The 20,755-nt window shown below is 54.0% G+C and overlaps 1 protein-coding gene across 1 annotated transcript in view; it reads left to right on the top strand.

Annotated features, from left to right (window-relative positions):
- The first annotated feature begins 432 nt into the window (after nt 1–432).
- LMF1 (lipase maturation factor 1) overlaps nt 433–20,755 on the top strand; it is a 51,638-nt gene continuing 31,315 nt past the window's right edge. The window contains exons 1-3 of the mRNA NM_001075190.2: nt 433–605; nt 6,446–6,755; nt 10,405–10,415. Of these exons, the coding sequence (NP_001068658.1) occupies nt 434–605; nt 6,446–6,755; nt 10,405–10,415 (493 nt within the window). The 5' untranslated portion in view covers nt 433. The remainder of the gene's footprint in view (nt 606–6,445; nt 6,756–10,404; nt 10,416–20,755) is intronic.

The raw sequence follows: 20,755 nt of genomic DNA, 5'->3' as shown, positions 1-20,755 counted from the left end.
CACAGCCAGGGCCCGCTGAGGAAGCGCAGGACCCACCGGCGGCCTCCCGATGCCCACATCTCAGCTACTGTGGACGCGGACCAGGCCTGCGGTCAGATTCGTGCTTTCCAATCACCTCTTTCACGTTGCATTTCTGCTTCTTAAGTGCCTTTCCGCCCTCTCTACCGTGAGGGTCCCGGAGGGCCGGCGCCTAGGCAGGGGAGTGCCCAGGAAGCCCCTGCAACGGTGGCCGAGGCAGTAAATGAACGGGCGGGTGGGGCGGGGGCGCGGCTGTACAGGCTCCCACGCGCTTATGCGGCGGGGCCTAGCGGAGCGCGCGGCAACAGGCCAGGAGCTCGCCCCCGGCCGGCAGGCCTGGCCTCAGGTGTGGGCGGGGCCTCGCGGCGGGGCGGGGCTCGCGGCGCCCCGGCGCATGCGCCGTGCTGGCCCAGCGATGGCGGCGCCCAGGGAGTCGCTGAGGAGACGCAAGGCTGGGGCTGGGGACCCGGAGCCCGAGGCTCCGCCGGGGCAGGGGCGCGACCTCAAGGGCCGCCCGGCCCGCCTCCGCGCGGGCACTTTCTGGCTGACCAGGATCGTGCTCCTGAGGGCCCTCGCTTTCGTTTATTGTGAGTCCGCTGGGCCAGGCCCCTAGTGTGGCCCCTCCGCGCGCGCCCCGTCCGCCACGCCCAGGGCGCCCCTGAAGCGTGTTCGCGGCCGAGTCCCGGGGTTCCCCGGCCGATCCCGCGCTGACCAGAGCCGGTGAGGCGGTGACTGCGGCCCCGCAGCTTTGGTGCCGGGGCAGCAAGTGCGGGTTCACCTGCGGGGCGCGGCCCGAGCCAGGCGTGAGCAGGTGGAGAGCCGCGCGCCCCGCGCCGGCCTCGCCCACCGGGCCGCCCCCCAGAGTACGACTGGGCGCCCGGAGACCCCCAGCGTGTGTGCGTGCCCCGCCCCGGCCCCCACGCGCGGAGGGGCGCAAACCCCCGAGACCAGCAGTGGCACCCGACGCCAAACAGCTTCTCGAACGAACGTGGCAGCGCGGGGCCGGCAGGGCTGGGGGCGGCCACCGGCAGAGTGGCCTGGGCCCGTGGGCAGCCTGGTCCCAGCGGGTCCAGAGGGCACTGGGCACCGGGCGTCCCCGCGTCATTTCTGAGTCGCTTCCGCACACGCCTTCGAAGGGGGCGCGCGTGCCGCTCTCTGCCCGGCGACCTTCTGCCAACCCGGAGTGGGCACCCGGGGCCCCGGTCCGGGGAGGGGAGGGGCGGCAACTCAGCCACGACTCTCGTCTGTTCTCCAGTGCTCTAAGTTACTGCAAAAAATAGTTCTTGCTGCTATGCTCTATCCTCCACGGGATTAAACAGGCAGTCTAAACGTTTGAGCTGTCACTTAGGGAAAGATGAAGTCAAGACAATGTTAATCTGCGAGGCTTTAATAGACCTGGCGCCGTTAACAGTGGGAAAAGCCCGCTAGCGCCTCGAGCAGAGAGCGCGGCTTATAGAACCAGCCCGGCTGGCTTTGATCTCGCGAGGACCCTCAGTTCAGTTCAGAAGGAAACCGTTCTGAACCGCTGGGTCAGGCAGATAGTTTAAGCCTGGCGCTGAGCACAGAGTGAGTTGCTTTGGTGTATGAAATTTTTCTCCACCTACCTTTTCTCACTATGTGGAGTAGGATTGGAGTTTGTCAGCCGCCTTAAGGAACCAGTTTACCATCTTCGGCGACGAGGGTCCCTGGCTGAGACGGCTGGCAAGTAGGCAGCGTCCTGGGTTGGTCTCTTCTGGAGGCTGCAGGTCTCCTGGGGACTGCCAGCAACCTCAGCATAACTTAAGTCCCAGGAACTTCCCACAAGGCCGTGGGGTCCACACCTTCTACCTGATGTTGAGTGTAACCCACCAGGAGGCTGAGTGATGGGCCTTAAGCTTCCGCGCCCTCTGCACACGTGACGGGGTTCTTAGTGCCGTTGTCCTGCCTGTCTGTGCATCTCCCTGGGGGCTCCTGCAGTGGGGATGGTGTGTAACACCTCTGGCCTCTGTCTTCTGGGAGCGGCTCCTGCTCCATAAATTTCCCTTGACTGTTTTCAGTCTCTGTCATTGCTCTGTGCCACCACAAGACCCTTTTCCACCTGTGTCCTCCCCCCCGCACCCCGCACCCCAGCCCCTGGGTGTGACACTCAGGTCAGAGACTGCCCACCTGCAAGGCCCCTAATCTAAGCCCCAGGAACCGGGCAGCGCCTCACACCTTCCAGCAAAGGGAGGGCCACGCCTGTCCTGGCTCCCGGGTCACCAGTCTGCTCCTGCTGGCAGGTACACCCCGTGGCCAGCCATGCCCCCCACAGGCCCATTGCCGACCTGGCAGCTCCGCCTTCTTGGCAGCCCTGTCTCAGGTCCCGGCGGCCCGCAAGTACCCCGGGAGGAGCGCGGGGAGCCGGCGGGCAGCCCACCTCCAGGCACTCGATGTTGGCCTTCAGGCAGGGCATGCAGGACCTCAGCTTGCTGTTTTCCTTGTCCAGCTGCTGCAGCCTGGGCACAAGAACTAGGCTGGGACCCGCAGAGCTGTCCCCGACCACCACACGCGCCCACACAGGGGCCAGAGCTCCTCACAAGCCAGGACGGCATCTACACCTCAGGTGTGGGGACGCCTCACGTTTACAGAAAAGCTGTCACCACCAAGCAATTCCCTGGACCCCGAGCCCCTAGCGGCTTCTTGAGGCGTCCGCTCACCCTCGTGGCATCTGTCACACTCACACTGGAAACACGGGTGACCAAGCCACGGCCTCGACCCAGCCTCCCCCCAGCGCCCCTTCCCGTCGGGTCCCCGCACCGCGACACCGTCACGGCTCCTCTGTCCCCTCAGGGCTGCAGCATCTCTGGGCTTCCCCGCTCTTCATGACCTTGATGTACTGAGCGGGCCTGGCCCTGTGTTTGATGGACGCCCTTCAGGCTGGGCTCATCTGGGGTCCTCTGGAGACTGGACAGGCTGTGGGTCTGGGGAGAGCCCTACTGGGGCCGGGGAGGAGCTCAGCTTCTCCACTGGATCCTCATTTAGCTTCAGGCTCTGGCCTGAGCTGGGGGGTCGCAGCAGGTTGGTGGTTCCCACAGGGTGCGTGTTGGGCCCACTGGGGGTGTCTGCACAGACACGGGCCTGGAGTCTGCAGCCTGGGCGGGGCCAGAGGAGTTCATCCAGAACTTGGGCAGGAGTCTCACGTCTGAGCCTACCCCCACTTAAGACTCCAGTGTTTCTCTACGGAGCCCTTTGTCTTTGACCTTACATTTCATAGTTTTTACTCAAAACGATTTCCGAAGTTAATTAGGCCAGCCCTCCCTCCCGCCTTCCATGCTGCATCTGCGTGGCCGTGTTGTACGTCAGCAGCAGAGTTGCACTCACGTGTCCTGGTCTGCACTCTAGCCTGGCATCCCCTGGGGTCCTGTCTAGGTTGTTTTGATAGTTTAGATAAGGTTCCTGTTTTGTGATGTACAGTTTTATGGGTTTTGACAGATGCATAGTAGTCCATCACCCCAGGACTAGACAGAACAGTGCCATCCCTTCAGAGTCCTCCGGGCGCGTCACCGACTGCTCCCCACACCAGCGCCTGGCGCGCTCTGACCGTGTTCGGCCCCGGGGTCCGCCTTTCCCAGGAGCCTTTGGGTCTGCTTCCTTTACTCAGCAACACGGCCTGGAGGTCCTCCCATGCTGTTGAGTGAATCAACATTCCACTGATGCTCCCTGACGCACCACACTTTGTTTACATATTCCAACACTGAGGGACATCTATGTTTCCAGTTTTAGCAATTATGAACATGTAGGCCTTTGTGTAAATCTAAGTTTTCAGTTCACTTGGGTGAATACCTAAGAGTATAATTGCTGGGTTCCATGGTAAATCTGTGTTTAACTTTATGAGAAACTGCCAAACTGTCCTCTAGAGTGACCGTACCGTGTGTGTCCCACCAGCAGGGAATGAGAGTTCCCCTTGTTCTGAATCCTCTGGAGCATTTGGTATTTTCAGTTTCTCGGATTTTGGCTGTTATGATAGGTGTGTGATGATATTGCATTGTGGTTTTAATTGGCGTTTCCCCAACAACAAATGATATTGAGCATCTTTTCATGTGTTTATTTGCCATCTGTGGATCCTCTGTGTGAAGCAGATGACTTTCAGCGTCTGCTCAGATCTTTTGCCCTTTGAAAACCTGGGTTGTCTGTTTTCTTGTTGAGTTTTAATGGCACTTTGAGTATTCTGGATGCAAGTCTTTCATCAGATATGTGAGCTACAGATATGTTTCCTAATCTGCAACTTGTCTTTTCATTCTTTTAAAAATATGTTTTACAGAGCAAAACTTTCTCATTTGATAGAGTTTACTGGCTTTTTCTTTCATGGATCATGGTTTGATTGTTCTTATCTAAAAACGTATTGCAAAACCCAAGTCACATCCATTTTCTTCTATATTTTCTTTTGGAAGTTCTATACTATTATGTTTTACACTTAAGTCTCTGGTCCTTTTTGAATAAATTTTTGTATAAGATGTGAGTTATATATCAAGGTTCATTTTTTTTTTTTTTGCATATGATGGCCAGTTATTCCAGCACCACCTATTGGAAAGACTGTCTTTCTCCATTAAACTGTCTTTGCATCCTTGTCAAAAGTCAGTTGACTATCTTTGGGTAGGTCTACTTCTGGGTTCTAGACTCTCTTCCATTGATTTATGTATCTATACTTTGGCTAATACCACACTGTCTTGATGACCATAGCTCTGTAGTAAGTTTTGAAGTTGAGTAAAATAAGGCCTTGAACTTTGTTCATTATCAGAATTATTTTGCCTATTCTAGTTCCTTTACTTTTACATACACATTTCAGAATCAGCTTGTCGTGTCTACGGAAAACTTTACTGGATGTTTTGATTGAGATTGCGTTGAATCTATAGATCAAATTGGGGAGAAATGACTTTTTAATGATGCTGACTCTTCCAATTCATGAACACAATGAATCTTTGTATTTATTTTGATCTCCTTAGATTGCTTTCATTATGTTTTGTAGTTTTCCACATACAGATTCTGTGTATATTTTGTCAGTGTTTTTAGTCTAGACCCTGTGTTTGGTGATTGTTGTAATTTTTTAAAAATTCAGATTACAATAGTTCATTGTTGGTATATAGTAATACAGTTGACTTTTGTTTGTCAATCTTGTATTCTGTGACTTTCATAAACTCACTTATTAGTGCTATGAGGGCTTTTTTTTCTTCTTTTCAATTTTGGTTGATTTTGGGGGATTTTCTACAGAGGCAGTGTATTAATAGAAATAGTTTCCTTCCTTCCTTTCTAATCTATATAGCTCTTATTTTTTATACTTGCCTCATTGCCCTGGCTAGAATTTCCTATGCAGTGTTACTGGAGTAATGAGAGAAGAGAGAGTCTTGCTTTGTTTCAAGGCTTCAGGGAAAAGTATTGCCATTAATCTCTAAGTATGAACTTGGGTGTAGGTTTTTTGTAGCCACCATTTACAGATTGATGAAGTATCCTTCTATTCCTAGTTTGCTAAAAAAATTTTTTTATCGTGAATGAATAAATTCTTTCATGTACTTTTTGTGTGTCTATTGATACTATCATATGGTCTTCTTATTTAGCTTGTTAGTATGGTGATTGCATTGGTTGTTCTTTGAGAGTTGAACCAGCCTTGCATTTCTGAGATGAAATTGGTTGGTTGTGATGTATTATCTTTATTTCTTCTTTTGTGAGTTTTGGTAGTTTATGTATTTCAAGTAATTGGTCTGTTTCATCTAAGTCATCAAATTTATGATCTTAGATTTGCAGTATTCCTGTATTATCTTTTTGTCTGTGAAATCTCTAGCAGTGTCCCTTTTTTCATCCCTGATATTGGTGTCTTCTCTCATTTTCTTGGTTATTCTGACTAGACTTCTATCAATTATATTCATCTTATCGAAGAAGGATAAGATTTTGATGGTTTGGTTTTCTTTTTCCTGTTTTCAATTTCATTGATGTCACCTCTTTTTTAAAATATCTTTTCTGATGCTTGTTTTATATGTAATCTGCTCTTTTTTCTGATTTCTTAAAGTAGAAGTTTAGATTTGAGGCCTTTCGACGTTTCTGACATAAGTGTTTTATTGTAAATTTTCTTTAAGCAAAGTTCCCTCTGGGATGGTTACCTAACCATTTTGTGTAGCCGGTCACATACTTCCTAGAGCCGCGTGTGTGCTGTATATGCACACACACACCGTGCACACGCAGGAGCAGCACACAGGTGTGTGCCTATACCTGTGCCCTGTGACTTTTCCGGGTCGGATCTTCTACTTTCTCCCCAGAGACTTGTGAAACACTCAGACTCCTCGAGTCCACACTTTGATTCCAAACTGCTGCTCAGACCCTGCCCAGTCTCCTCCCGTGGCCGGGCCCCGCACGTCCGGGAAGTGTCCACAGACGGCTGTGCTCCTGCTCACACTGCTCTGTCTTCTCTTCCTTCCAGTTGTGGCATTCTTGGTGGCCTTCCATCAGAACAAGCAGCTGATCGGAGACAGGGGACTGCTGCCCTGCAGGGCGTACCTGCAGAGCGTGCAGCGGCACTTCGGAGGGCGAGTCAGCTGGGATGCCCTGAGCTACGCCCCCACCATCCTCTGGCTGCTGGACTGGTCTCACATGGATGCCAACCTGGACGCCCTGGCTCTCCTCGGGCTGGGCATCTCCTCGTTCATCCTGGTCTCCGGTTGCGCCAATATGGTCCTCATGGCTGCACTCTGGGTCCTCTACATGTCCCTGGTCAACGTGGGACAGATCTGGTAAGAGGGCGGATGGGGCACCTGGGATGGGGCACGGTGACTCGGGGCCCCAGGGGCATTATGCTGAGCCTAGCAAGGCCTCCTGGCAGCGGGAGCGAGTGAGCAAACTGTCTTCTTATATGAGTTCAGAAAAGACCACCCGTTTTCTTAGGCTTTGGGGGCACTGCTGGTTGCATTCAGCCCAAACCCAGGAGCCTCCTGCTTCGGGAGTAACTTTGATTCTGTTGGGAGTATCACGGCCGCACCTGAGACCATGCTGCCCGCCTCCTGTGCTGGGGGACTGTGCGATGGGGGGAGTTGAGTGTCCTGGGGATCAGGGACACTGAAGAGACACAGAGCCAGAGCTCAGGGACTGCTGCTGCAAGTGACTCGCAGGGACTGACCGGCCCGGCACTGTCCTGCTCAGATGCACGGGAAGCCCGAGTTGTCCCTTTGGCCCCAGGCTCCTCGGTTAGTGTCAGCTCCCCCAGAGGCTGGGTTTCTGGTTCTGTTATCTGTGCTTGGCCATGGCAGGAATCCTGAAGGGCTTCTTTGTTGTGCTTAAGGCGGCGTGTGGCCGCCCTCCCCCCTCTCCACCTTCCCGGCCCCCACAAGGAAGAAAGGATTATCTCTGGAAACTTGGAGCGAGGTTGGGCGCTCCGGGAGTCCCTTCCTGCAGAGGAAGCCGCCTTGGCACTTGCCTCTGGCAGAAGGGACAGAGGATCGACTTCAAAGGGCCGGGAGCTGATGCCCAAGGGCCGCAGAGGTGCTGAGGGACCCCTGCATCGTGGTCGCTAAGGAGGAAAACTTTATCTTGGCCTAAGACTCCAAGATGTCCAGGCTCTCCTGCCCGCGGCCCTGGTATAGACGGATTTGATTTGGAGAAGTGGATTTGATGCTATGGTTTTTCAAGGTCTGGGCAGCAGTGCAGTGCCATCCCCACCGCATGGCTGTGCAGGGGGGCCCTGTGCCCATGGGGACACCCCAGGCCTTGCGGGAATGGTGGCTCCCCACTGCCCGTGGTCATCGGACGTGACATGGGCCTTCTCTGCTCCCGCTGATGGCACTGGACGTGGCCTTCTGTGCCATGGTGGCTCCTGTGTTCCTTAGCTTGGGGAGGAGGGGCCGTCACCCACTGGCTGCATGGCCAGGCCACTGCTTTAGCTCCTCTGGCCTTCCCGTCCAGCGCTGCTTCTGTTCAGCTGTCTTCAGGGGCGCTCACAGGCTCAGCCTGAAAGAACCTGCTTTGTTAGAAATTCCCGTCCACCTGCTTCCCGAGTGGAGAAATGCTCCTCTGCAACAGGCAGGAAGAATTACGCAGATTCAACGCTGCCCCTCCTCGCCCCCTGCCACCAGCCAGGGGAGAGCAGATAAAATATTTATCCCTGATGCCCTCCTACAAAGTGAAACATCTCCAGGAACCCGGTTCAGTGTTCCAATCACCTGGCGCAAAGGCCTCTGGGTGACTCGAGGCCGAGGGCTATGCACACAGAAGCGGGGGCGGGGGGCTCCCCCACCTCAGTTCTCTGCCTTCCTGCCCGTGGAAATGAGTGGTCAGTGAACTGTGGGCCACCCTTGGTGGTGGTGGCAGTGTTGTCTCTAGCAGACAGTTGGAGGTGAGGCGCTCACACAAACCATTTGGGAGCAAAATCTGAATCTCTTAGAATAGGGTGCACCTGAGTTTCTTTAAAAACCAGAACAATAGACCATCCCCCAAACTGGTTCTGTGAATGGCTACCTCTTCTAACATAAGTTCCGGCTGTTAAAAATACAATAAAAGCTGTAAAAGTCTAATGAATACCTTTTAGCTTTTCACATAATTAGATGTAACTACCTATTTAAAAATCTTGTATCAGGCAGCCTTGAGATTTAAAATTCAGAATAGGCGCAGATACGAAAAGGCATTTCCTAACGCCCTCAGCAGAGGCCTGTCATCGAGTCCACTGAGGGACGCTGCTCTTGTGGCCAGGCTGTGGGCGGGGGCCGGGCTGGCCAGCTGCCCTGTCAGCTCCCAGGCTTCTCCAGCTGGTTCTGAGAGACACCGGCAGCGTCCACTCCGTGAGGTTCGGACAGTCAGCCCCTTCTTCTCCTCTGCTCACCAAGGTCACTTATTGGAAGAATTTACTTCTTCCATCAGGCAGCGTGTGACTGGCCGTTGTAAAGGGTTTACTGTGGAAACTAAGGCTCCTGCTCATCAGAGAGCTCAAGCCGTTTCCTGTCTTCCTCCTCCAAGCGGTGTTCCCTGTGGGAAGCCCGCCTCTCTCGGGCTGGATGGATGAGCACCCCAACTCCGTGAGGAAGGGCCCCTGGCCTCACCGCGTGTCTGGTTGCCAGGCTGATGGGGTCTGCGTCCTACCTTCTCCGCGGGAAGGTGCCTGGTGTAGGAAACAGGCGCTCGGGGGCCCCTCGGACCTGCCCTGCCCTCCCTGGGGGCTTGCAAATCTCGGACTCCCTGTCCTTTCACGTGTCAATACTTCATTGAACAAATGTTTGTCCTAAAGCATCTCTATTTACATACCACAAAATGTAACTAGTTAACTTATGCAAGAACAGCCACCATCTACCTCTAAAACGTTTCCTCAGCCTGCGTCCCCACTCACCCTCGGCACCGCTCTCCGTGTCCTGTCTGTGCCTCACACGGCTGGGGACACCTGTGGCCTCCGCGTCTGGCTGCCACCACCGAGCAGGCATGTGGCTTGTCCGTGGTGCAGCCAAGGCCAGTGCCTGGTCCTCACTCACGGGCACTCGCTGAGCCAGGCAGTTGTGCCCTTTATCCCAGGGTCCGCATGCTGGCGTTGTGTTGACCTGGGGAGAGGATTCATGGTGTGAGGAGTATCCTGGGTCCACTCACGTTACATTGTGGGGCTCCCTCCCATGACCTGGGGTCACACACGTGTGTGCTCCCCAGGGCCCCAACTCCCTCAGGGAAGGCATGTCTGACACGTGCTCCCCTTAGGGCTGCTTTTCTAATAATCTGTGCTCAGCGTAACGTGGTGTCATTTGAAATGAACGATTCCGGGGTAGGACATTTTCACGATGCTTGAAGGAGATCACTGCAGTGAAACCAAGCGCAGGTGACCTTTGAACAGGGATCAGAATTGCCTGAGCCCCATCTACACAGGCTTTTCACCAAGCCTCTAAGAAAAACCACCCCACTGCAGAAGCATCAGCCCGCCTGGCTCCAGGCTGTTCAGGGGCGAAGAGCGTTACATGTACTTTTCCAAACAGACGTACTCATGCCCTGCTGTGGGCATAGGCCTGCAGTGCGACTGTGCGGTGGGGCCAGTAAGAAACTCCTGTCAGTGACGGTTACCTGGGAACCTAAGGTGTGCCCCAGGTTCAGTAAACAAGGGCAGGTCTCCCCTCACCTCACCTGCACTCAGACGCCCAGGGCAGGTGCGCCTCACCGAGCCCCCCACTCAGACACTTGAGTGCAGATTTTCCTCAGGTTCACCTCCACTCAGACCTCTGAAGACCGCTCTCCCCCTGGCTTCCGCTTTGCTCTGCCACCTGAGGGCCCTTCTTCCTTGTGGCTCAGTAATGTGACCTCTGACCTCTGCAACCTGTGCCTGTTCTGTTTGGAGACAGTGGGTCAGTCTTTCTTTAGCAGGTAAAGCGATGCATTAATTTGAAGCTGTTTGGTGACAGCTCTTCTCCTCTTGTCTTTCAGGTACTCCTTTGGTAAGTGGCGGTCACATAATCCGGGTGTCGGCTGCTCACGCCAACGGGTCTCGTCTCCCGCGGCTGCACCGGCTGCCTCGGGCCTGAGTCCTCACCCGCAGTCTCCGCCAAATGAGGCCAGATGCCGCCTCACGCCTCTGCCCATCACGCCTCCCATGCTGGCTGTGGGCACCCAGCCGGCATCCAGGATGTCGGCACTGGCGTTCCTGCTGGTGACTGAAGGGCCATGGTGCCCTGCAGGCCGGCCCTCACTCCCCGGCGTGCACGGGGACACCCCAGAAGGCGCAGGATTCCTGGGGCCCCACAGGCTTGGGTCTTCCTGGGTTTCTGCCGGGAGACTGCGGGTCCCACTGTGCTTTGTGGGTAGCGCCACCCCACGGGCCCCCGAGCTGGCAGAAATGCAGGGCTTGGGGAGTGCGGCCAGTCTGGACCCCAATCCTCTGAGCTTGGGAGCAGAAGCAGGGGCTCCCTGTGGCTCTGAGGCCTGCACTGGGTGGGGGGCGGCGGGGCGGCGACCTCCCACGCTGGGTGGTGGTGGGGGCGACCTCCTGCGCTGGCCTCACCTCAGCATCCAGGGCCACCCCCGTCATGGTCTCTGTCTGGCCTCTGTCGGAGGTCAGTGTCTTCAGCTTCACTCCTCAAAGGTCACTCCCTCACCAGCAGAGCAGGGCCACCTGCGATGAGCAGGACAGATGACCTGGGGCTTGTGGCCTCGAGCAGGGACTGCAGATGGGCTTCCTGGACTGTCTCGCAGCCATTACTGGCACAAAGTGGTGCACATCATCTCTCTTTGGTTCTGTGTGGGTTCCCTTTGGGTTCTGTCCAGTGGGCTCCCAAGGGAAGAATGGCCGTGGGGCGGGGCTGGTGCTGGACAGAGGCCCCGGGTGAGGATGGAGGCGGGGGTGTCAGGGTGGAGACTTGGGTGGGGTCTCCATGAGTGTGAGTGCTTCTTGAAGGCTGGCGTGGGCATACGGTTCTCTGAGGGAAGCCTGTCCTCTTTGGCTCTGAGGATCCAGGAGGAGCTGGGGGTCGGGGGGAGCCGGTGGAGGAGCCACAGATTCTCCTGTGGGCTCGGGCCAGTCCTGCTGACCCCAGGCCTGCACACGCGTGTACAGGTGGACTGCCAGGGGCTGCCCGCACAGTTGAAACAACAGACGTGCTCTCCCAGGGGTGTCACACCCTTACCCACAGCAGGATCCCGAGCACAAGGGGATGAAGGACTAGGGCCACAGGGGAAAAAACTACAATGTCTGGAATAAAAGCTCACGGGTAGGGCTGGATACAGGGGGTGGGGTCAGGAATGAATGGAGGAGGAGGAGCCACCAGCCCAGGGGTCTGGACTGAGGAGCAGAGCCCAGCCTTTGGGGGGAGGAACGGAGCCCACAGGGCCTTGCACCTCGGGGCACAGGTGCAGGGGGCCGAGGGGCACTATTTGTGGAGGCGCAGTCCAGGGGCAGGGTGGCAGGAGGGGAACCATCCACCTGCCGGGACACGAAACCTGCGTTTCCTCCTCTCCTGCTCCAAAACACGGGACAGGGGCTTTCTGGTGGCCCAGGGGTAAAGAACCCACGTCCCAGTGCACGGGACATGGGCTTGATTCCTGGTTGGAAAACTAAGATCCCACACGCCTTGGGGCAGTGAAGCCCATGCAGCTGGAAGGACTGATGCTGAGCCTGAAGCTCCAATCCTTTGGCCATTTGACGTGGCTGACTCACTGGAAAAGACCCTGATGCTGCAGAGACTGAAGGCAGGAGAAGGGGACGACAGAGGATGAGATGGTTGGTTGGCATCACTGACTCAATGGACATGAGTCTGAGCAAACTCCAGGAGTTCGTGATGGACGGAGGCCTGGCGTGCTGCAGTCCATGGGGTCACAAAGAGTCAGACACGACTGAGTGGCTGAACCGAACTGACTGCAACTAGAGTCCATGTGCTGCACCCCAGGTCCTGCATGCCGCAACTAAGCCCCGACACAACCAGATAAATAAACAGATGTAAAAAATAAAGTACAGGAAGGTTTAAAGCGAAAGTAGGCACGTGTCTTGCAAGGAGGACGCCTGTGACAGACACGGTGGGGGCAGGACCCTCCTCCTCTGTGGAGTGACTCGGTGTGAACTGAAGGTAGGTTTGAGAAGTTAACGGTGGACGTTGTGTCCCTAGGAAAGTGTACTTGCAGCCAGAGCACCAGTACTCAGTGCCCATCCAGGGGACCCACAAGGGCAGGATGGACAAGCAGGGACAGGACTGAAGTTTACAGGGAGCAGAAGTCAAGTGTAAGCTAACCGGCGGTGCAGCAGCCGTGCTGAGACACCGGGCAGCCTGTGGTCCTCAGGGCGGTGGCGCAGGCCACAGCCCACGGAGGGGGCACGTTTCTGGGTGACTGTTTTTACCTCAGTAGCTGCTGTTTCTCCACACACGGTGTTTGACACCATGACAGATTACTGGAGATGCACAGCCCACAGAAACAGGCCTGCTGCAGAGTGGGCACACCTGAGGAAAACACTAACAAACCTGAAGACGTGGGCCTGAAGGACAGTCACAGCCTGAAGGTGGGGAGTCATGTTGTATCAGGCGGGAGTTTTTAGGACTTAGGCCCAGGAGGCAGCATCTCTAGTAACTCTGAGAGGACTCCTCCAAGGGGGCCGAGGCAGTAGCCAGGTTATGTAGAAGTTTTGTAACAAAGGGCCAATGGTATAGCTGAGAAGAGGAGAGAAGCTAAAGGCAAAGGAGAAAAGGAAAGATAATACCCATCTGAATGCAGAGTTCCAAAGACTAGCAAGGAGAGATAAGGAAGCCTTCCTTAGTGATCAGTGCAAAGAAATAAAGGAAAACAATAGAATACGAAAGACTAGAGATCTCTTCAAGAAAATTAGAGATACCAAGGGGATATTTCATGCAAAGATAGGCTCAATAAAGGACAGAAATGGTATCGATCTAACAGAAGCAGAAGATATTAAGAAGAAGTGGCAAGAATACACAGAAGAAATGTACAAAAAAAGATATTCACGACCCAGATAATCACGATGGTGTGATCACTCACCTAGAGCTAGACATCCTGAAATGCAAAGTCAAGTGGGCCTTAGGAAGCATCACTACAAAGCTAGTGGAGGTGATGGAATTCCAGTTGAGCTATTTCAAATCCTAAAAGATGACGTGACAGTGCTGCACTCAATATGCCAGCAAATTTGGAAAACTCAGCAGTGGCCACAGGACTGGAAAAGGTCAGTTTTCATTCCAATCCCAAAGAAGCAACACCAAAGAATGTTCAAACTACCGCACAATTGTACTCATCTTACCTGCTAGCAAAGTAATGTTCAAAATTCTCCAACCCAGGCTTCAGCAGTATGTGAACCAAGAACTTCCAGACATTCAAGCTGGATTTAGAAAAGGCAGAGGAACCAGAGATCAAATTGCCAACATCTGTTGGATCATAGAAAAAGCAAGAGAGTTCCAGAAAAACATCTATTTCTGCTTTATTGACTACACCAAAGCCTTTGACTGTGTGGATCACCACAAACAGTAGAAAATCCTTCAAGAGATGGGAATACCAGACCACCTTACCTGTCTCTTGAGAAATTTGTGTGCAGGTCAAAAAGCAACAATTAGAACCGGACATAAACAATGGACTGGTTCCAAATTGGGAACAGAGTACATCAAGGCTGTATATTGTCACCCTGCTTATTTAACTTACATGCAGAGTACATCATATGAAACGCTGGGCTGGAGGAAGCACAAGCTGGAATCAAGATTGCTGGGAGAAATATCAATAACCTCAGATATGCAGATGACACCATCCTTATGGCAGAAAATGAAGAGGAACTAAACAGCCTCTTGATGAAAGTGAAAGAGGAGAGTGAAAAAGTTGGCTTAAAACTCAGCATTCAAAAAATGAAGATCATGGCATCTGGTCCCATCACTTCATGGCAAAAAGGTGGGGAAACAGTGGCTGACTTTATTTTTGGGGGCTTCAAAATCATTGCAGATGGTAACTGCAACCGTAAAATTAAAGACACTTGCTCCTTGGAAGAAAAGCTGTGACCAACCTAGATAGCATATTAAAAAGCAGAGACGTAACTTTGCTAACAAAGGTCCATCTAGTCAAAGGTATGGTTTGTCCAGTGGTCATGTATGGACGTGAGAGTTGAACCATAAAGAAAGCTGAGTGCTGAAGAATTGATGCTTTTGAACTGTGGAGTTGGAGAAGACTCTTGAGAGTCCCTTGGCCTGCAAGATCAAACCAGTCCATCCTAAAGGAGATCAGTCCTGAAGGACTGATGCTGAAGCTGAAACTCCAATACTTTGGGCGCCTGATGCAAAGAACTGATTCCTTAGAAAAGACCCTGATGCTGGAAAAGATTGAAGGCGGGAGGAGAAGGGGACGACAGGATGAGATGGTTGGATGGCATCACCGACTCAATGGACATGAGTTTGAGTAAGCCCCCGGAGTTGGTGATGGACAGGAAGGCCTGGCGTGCTGCAGTCCATGGGGTCACAAAGAGTTGGACACAATTAAGCAACTAAACTGAGCTGTCTGAATGTCAAAAGATTATTGTAAATTAAAGAAAACCAGATATGCCGAGTTCAGCGCTTCTCTGTGTGTGGGAAGACGCATGAGTCTGCTCTCACTGAATCACTCCTTGATGGGCACCTCAGCTCTTGGCGCTGGTGTCCCGAGTTTCCACATCCTGAGTATCCTCGGGGCTCACCAGCTCACATCGAAGGGGTGCAATCAGTGAGGGCTGTGACAGCCTTTGTTTACTGATTTGGCAGGAAATACTCCATTTCTCAGTTTCCTCCTCTTAATCTGGAATTCGACAAATATTTGGGAGACATTACATGACCAAGTTCTGTCCCATGATACTGGAGGCTCATCCTGCGTCAGGTGAAAGTTCCTGTTGATATGCTGTTCCAGCTGCTAATTTCTGGATTAGGCCCCATTGATAATTAAAGATTCTCTGGATCCTCCATCTTATTACTTACCACTATGATCCAGGAAATGTTTTCCCTTGTTGCTTCTTCCCATGCCTGGGAATCACACTATCACAGTTATTTTACATGAATCCTAAATGTGATCTGTTTCCCCAAGATGTTTAACCATCCTCAGTAGCGTCCAGGCTACACAGTGGGCGCCTTAAGAGACAACAGGATCCAAGTAATGCCACCAGCACCCCTGACAAAGCCACCATGCAGCAGGGAGACATGGAGCACAAACAATTTGGAGACAAAACAATGATTTGTGTAACTAGTTAAAATCCAGTTGCAATAAACCATGAAGTCCACAGGAGAGCCAGCTGGAAAGCGAATTCTGGCAGGATCAAGTAGAGAAAGATAAAATGTTTTCATCTTTGTTTACAAAGGCATATTTTATCAAGTTGTAGTAGGTCACAGCATAGGAGAGCAGGCTTTACTGGAGAACGAAGGTTTGAGCTGGCGTGTTTTCCCCAACGGAGCCGGTGGGGGTGACCCACGTGAGCTGTGCCACGTGTTGTGCACGTGAGCCGAGAGCACAGCGGATCCTCCAGGCGGCACCTCAAGTGGTGAACCACAGTGTTTGAAATAAACATGAGTGGGCTGTGCAGGAGGCCGTAGCGGGGCTGGCAGGGGTCTGGCAGGGAGCCTGGGCTGCAGGCCGGCTGAGTTGGGTCACCTGCCGCCGGGTCTCTGGTGCAGAGCAGCGCCCGCCCTTGCCCCCGCCTGTTAGGTTTGCCTCCAGGCTGGTCAGGCAGCCGCATGTTTAAGTGGCCTGGATGCTTGACCCCCGTTCCCTGTGACAGCGGCACCTCCCGCCAGCTGTTGCAAATTAAAGGCTCCCTGTGACCCTTACCTCTCTTAAATTCATGCTTTAAAAACAGCTTAATGAGGGCTTTACTGGCCCAATTGGAAGTTTTTATTAAAACCCGTCAGTGCTGGAGTGGAGCCTGCCTGCAGGAAGCGATTGGCCAGCCTCGAGTTCAGAGCTGCTACGGCCACAGCAAGGCCACCAAAGCGTTTTCAGACCCTTGCCAGCCAGCTCGAGCTTTGCCTGGCCCTCACATCAGCCCCATGTCCCAGAAAGCAGTTTCTTGTGATTAAATTCCCGTGATCAGAGGCAGTTGAGGACACCCTGCCATGAGCTCACCCTTCCAGTGAGCCCTGCCTCCCTTGTCCCAGCCCTCTGACCTCCCAGAGATGTGGGTGCTGCTGGGCTGTGTGGTTCTGGCCTCATGTCTGGTCGTGTCCTTGGAAAGGACTGAGAGCCTAGGTCAGGTGACTCGGGGCTGCCATGCACCCAGAGGAGCTGGTGGTTCCCAGAGGGAGGCAGGAGGCGCCACTGTGTCCTCACCGTGCGTGGCCGGGAAGGGGCCCTCGCTGGGGTCCCAGCGCCACCTGCCCCTCTGGCCTGAGCCTCCTCAGGCTGCTCTGGGCCTTGCTGTCTCCTCTCTGTCCCCTCCCGGCCACAGGGAGCACAGTGCAGGAGACCCACTGCCCAGGGGAGGGGCTGGGGTGGGGGAACCAAAGGCGCCACCCCATGTTCAGCACCTGCCTGACCTCCGTCCTCACCTGGAGCCCGCTCAACTCTGTAAGCGTGGACACAGCTTGTTGGCATCCCCGCACGACCATGTCGGGTCCCGCCTTTCTCTTTTCTCACTTGGCAGAATCTGGTGACCATCACTTAGTGGAACTGAGAAGAAAATATATTTTGAAGACTTTTTTCTTGTTTACATAATTATTGAGGCTTTAGTTTTTCTGAATTTCTCCCATTACATCTCGTTACCCGTTTGTTTCTAAAACAGAATAAGCAGAATTCTAGAATACTGAAGAAACCCTGAATTTGAGGGCTTTTGTCTGGAATCTTCTAAATTGCCTCGTACTTTTATTCAGTCGCGTAGGTGTTGGGCCAGTGTTTCCTTTTCAGTTCACAGTATAGCTGATGATGAGCATCGCAATGGGCAGAAGGCTCCTGGGTGCCATCGCCCAGGCTGTCGAGGCAGGCTCATCGGCACCCGGTTCCCAGAGGCCCGCGGCTGGTCTTGCAGCCCCAGTCTGCTTGCTGACCAGCCGCCCTCCCCCTGCCCCCAAGCCCAGCCCCACGTGACAGTCCTGTGACGACCAGAGCCTGTGTGGCCCCTCCGCCCTCCCACTGCACAGTAGCCATGTGGCTCCTTTCAAAGAACTGGTTTTATTTATCAGATTTTTTTAAATGTGTTTTGGCTCATTAAATTTTACTTTTTATAGGTCGCTTCCTTCTGGGAGGAAGGAATTTAGTATTTTCTAAGATCTTGAGTTGATTAACTCATTACTTGTCCACTCTTCTTACCTGAAATGAAAGCGTGGAGATGGGTGGTCACCCCCCTGTGACTGGTCCTGGGCCCCTGTGGGCTGAGGCCCGGTGTCCCCGACAAGGGACAGACACGCAATTTCATAACCTTCAGGTGTTACTGCCTGTTTAGCCCAGGTGCTGTTTAAAGAGGGTCAGAAACTCCAAACGCTTAAGGCTTTGTAGCTTTTCTCTGGTTGGTCAGTTTCTGATTTTATTACACTGCAACCAGAGAGCATGGCCTGAAGATTGTTCATTATTCTTTAAGTTAGGTGTGTGAAGGGATTAGAAATTCAAGACGTATTACACAACCTGTAATACAAACAGCTCACCGTGGTTTTCCTGCGCTCACCCCGTCGTCTTCTCGGGGTGACTCCATCTCCCCAAGCAGTTCTGCCTTTTGGGTTTCCATTGGGTTTATCCAGTCGTGTTTCCGTCGGGTTTACCCGGTCGTGTTTCTCTTGGGTTTACCCGGTCGTGTTTCTCTTGGGTTTATCCGGTCGTGTTTCCGTCGGGTTTCTGTCGGGTTTCTCCTGTCGTGTTTCCTTCGGGTTTCTGTCGGGTTTATCCAGTCATGTTTCTGTCGGGTTTATCCCGTCGTGTTTCTGTTGGGTTTATCCGGTCGTGATTATCTGGTTGTGTTTCCGTTATCCGGTCGTGTTTCCGTCCGGTGCCTCTGCTGTGTCGCCTCTGGACGTCTTCCGTGCACTTCCCGCTGTTTTTCTCCCACCTCCCTAACGCTCTTCCTCCATCTCAGGTCAGCCATCACAAGTGTCATTAAGTTAATATTTGGTCTTTACGCTGCAACTATGTGAATATTGTTGAGTGCTAAGCTGATAGTGAAGTGTAATAATTTTCTCTAATTGGCGGGATCCACACAGCTTGTGGGATCTCATTTCCCCAACCGGGGAGTGAACTCAGGCAGTGAAAGCCCAGAACCCTAATCACTGGATGGCCAGGGCACTCCCTGGCTGCCTCTTCCTTTGCTTTGCTTTTCATCTCTGATCATGCTAAACTCAGCAGCTTTTCCACACTCGCCAGCACAGCGGCTCGGCCCCTCCCAACACTGTTTATTTCTTACCAATGTGACACGTGAGAACCTGTCAGTGCCCCTCAGTCCACAGAGGCTCTGCTTGCGCAGTGTTACCATTTGGAGTGGGGACTTCCAAGGCCTTGGATTGGGGTAGTGGGCAGGTGGACGCTCTGTCTGAGCAGGTACCACTGATGACTCGCTGCCCTGTTCATCCCAGGGCCCTTGTGGTCTAGGGCCAGGAGCCTCACTGTGCTGGCATGAGGCCCGAGGCACAACACCTCCCTACCGCCTCCTCCCGGAGGTGTCCCGGAGTGCATCGTCAGGGTCGTTTTTAAGAAGCCCTTTTTTTGATCACATTTGCACAGAACAGCTAAAAGCAGCTGGCGAGATGGTCCTCGTCCTTGTTTCCTCAGCACTGATCGTCACCTGAGGCGAGGCCAACAGGCAGGCTTCATTCCCATCGCCCCGGCGCTGCTCCCGTGCCAGGGACATGCCTGTGTCCTGAGCCTGAAAGGCTCTGAGGAGCGAGCGAAGGCCTTAGTCTCAGTGAGCCCACTGCGGCCCGCAGAGAAGGCCCTGTCTCTGAGCCCACTGCGGCCCGAGTCCGGAGTGCGTCCCTGGAGCATCTGGCTCCCACGCCCCGTCATTGGGCGCGGGAGGAACACAGCGTCGGCAAGCCTACCCTCTGCCAGCACGGTAACAGGGAGAGACATTGTTAGGTCGGCCTGGGTCAGCAACTATGTGCCAGTTCCTTTTGTGAAAGCTTTGATATTTTAAAACAGCAATTTTAAACTAGGAAGCCATGCTTTGTTGCTGTCACAATAGCAGCTCTTGTCTGGGTGGACCCGCTGAACGGAGACCGACACCGGCACAGTTTCCTCCCGTGAGCAGCTCCCAGTGCGTCCAGCAGGCCTGGCGGCCATGTCCTCCGCTTACCAGGGAGGGGCCACCTCCTTAACCCAGGATTCTGCACTCGTCATGGGATGCTGGCTCGTCTCCAGTTCATGTCCAGTTGACACGGTTTTCCATTTGGCTTCAGCCTCAACGCCTGTCTTTTGAGCATTCAGAAGACAGACCGGATTCAGGGGTGAAACCTGCGTGGTGTCCATGGACCCACGTGGGCCTCAGCAGGGACTGCTCTCCCCAGGGGCTCCTCCAGCCCCCTCTGGCCTGCACCCCCACTACCTCTGATGTAGGTCTTTGGTGGGTGCCAAAACCCTCCCCACAGCGCATCGGCCTGGTTCCCGCTGGAGCGCGTCTCAGCTCCAAGCCTGCAGGGGGCGTGGGGCTCAGGTCCTCTGAGCGGTCACTGGCAGCAGCGGGCAGCCCCCTAGACAGGAGTCTCAGTGGGGCTCCAGGCACCTGGCTCAGAAGCCGGGCTGGTGGTGCGCTTGCTCATCATGTCGAGAACCCCGAGTCCTCGTGTCCTGAGTGTCCGTGGAGCAGCTGCGCTTGCTGTGAGGTGTCTGGAGTTTGGGGGCCTCCTCGGGCTCTGCACAAAGGCCGGGTCTTGGGCTGGACCCAGGTGGAACGCTGGGTGGAAGCCCTGCAGGCAGAGCCCCTGAGCAGCAGCCCAGTCGGCAGTGGGATGGGCCACAGCCCCAGCCACGCAATATTGGGGGGCGGCTGAGGCAGAGCTCCCAAGTCCACCCTCACGAGGCAGCTCATCCTGATGAAAAGTGTCAACACGGCCTCAAAAAGATCTGACGTGGCTTCCCAGTCTGTTCAGAGTCCCTGGAGCCCTCCGCCCAGCCGCTCCATGGACATCTTACTGAGCCAGCCCTGGACACTGCAGCTGGACTGGAGACTAAATTGGGCTTGTCTGCTAATGGCACCCCACTTCAGTACTCTTGCCTGGAAAATCCCATGGGCGGAAGAGCCTGGTGCACTGCAGTCCATGGGGTCGCTAAGAGTCAGACATGACTGAGCGACTTCCCTTTCACTTTTCACTTTCATGCATTGGAGAAGGAAATGGCAACCCACTCCAGTGTTCTTGCCTGGAGAGTCCCA

The sequence above is a fragment of the Bos taurus genome, chromosome 25 (assembly GCF_002263795.3).
Source record: "Bos taurus isolate L1 Dominette 01449 registration number 42190680 breed Hereford chromosome 25, ARS-UCD2.0, whole genome shotgun sequence".
Lineage (NCBI taxonomy): Eukaryota > Metazoa > Chordata > Mammalia > Artiodactyla > Bovidae > Bos > Bos taurus.
This window is presented reverse-complemented; position numbering and strand designations above follow the sequence as displayed.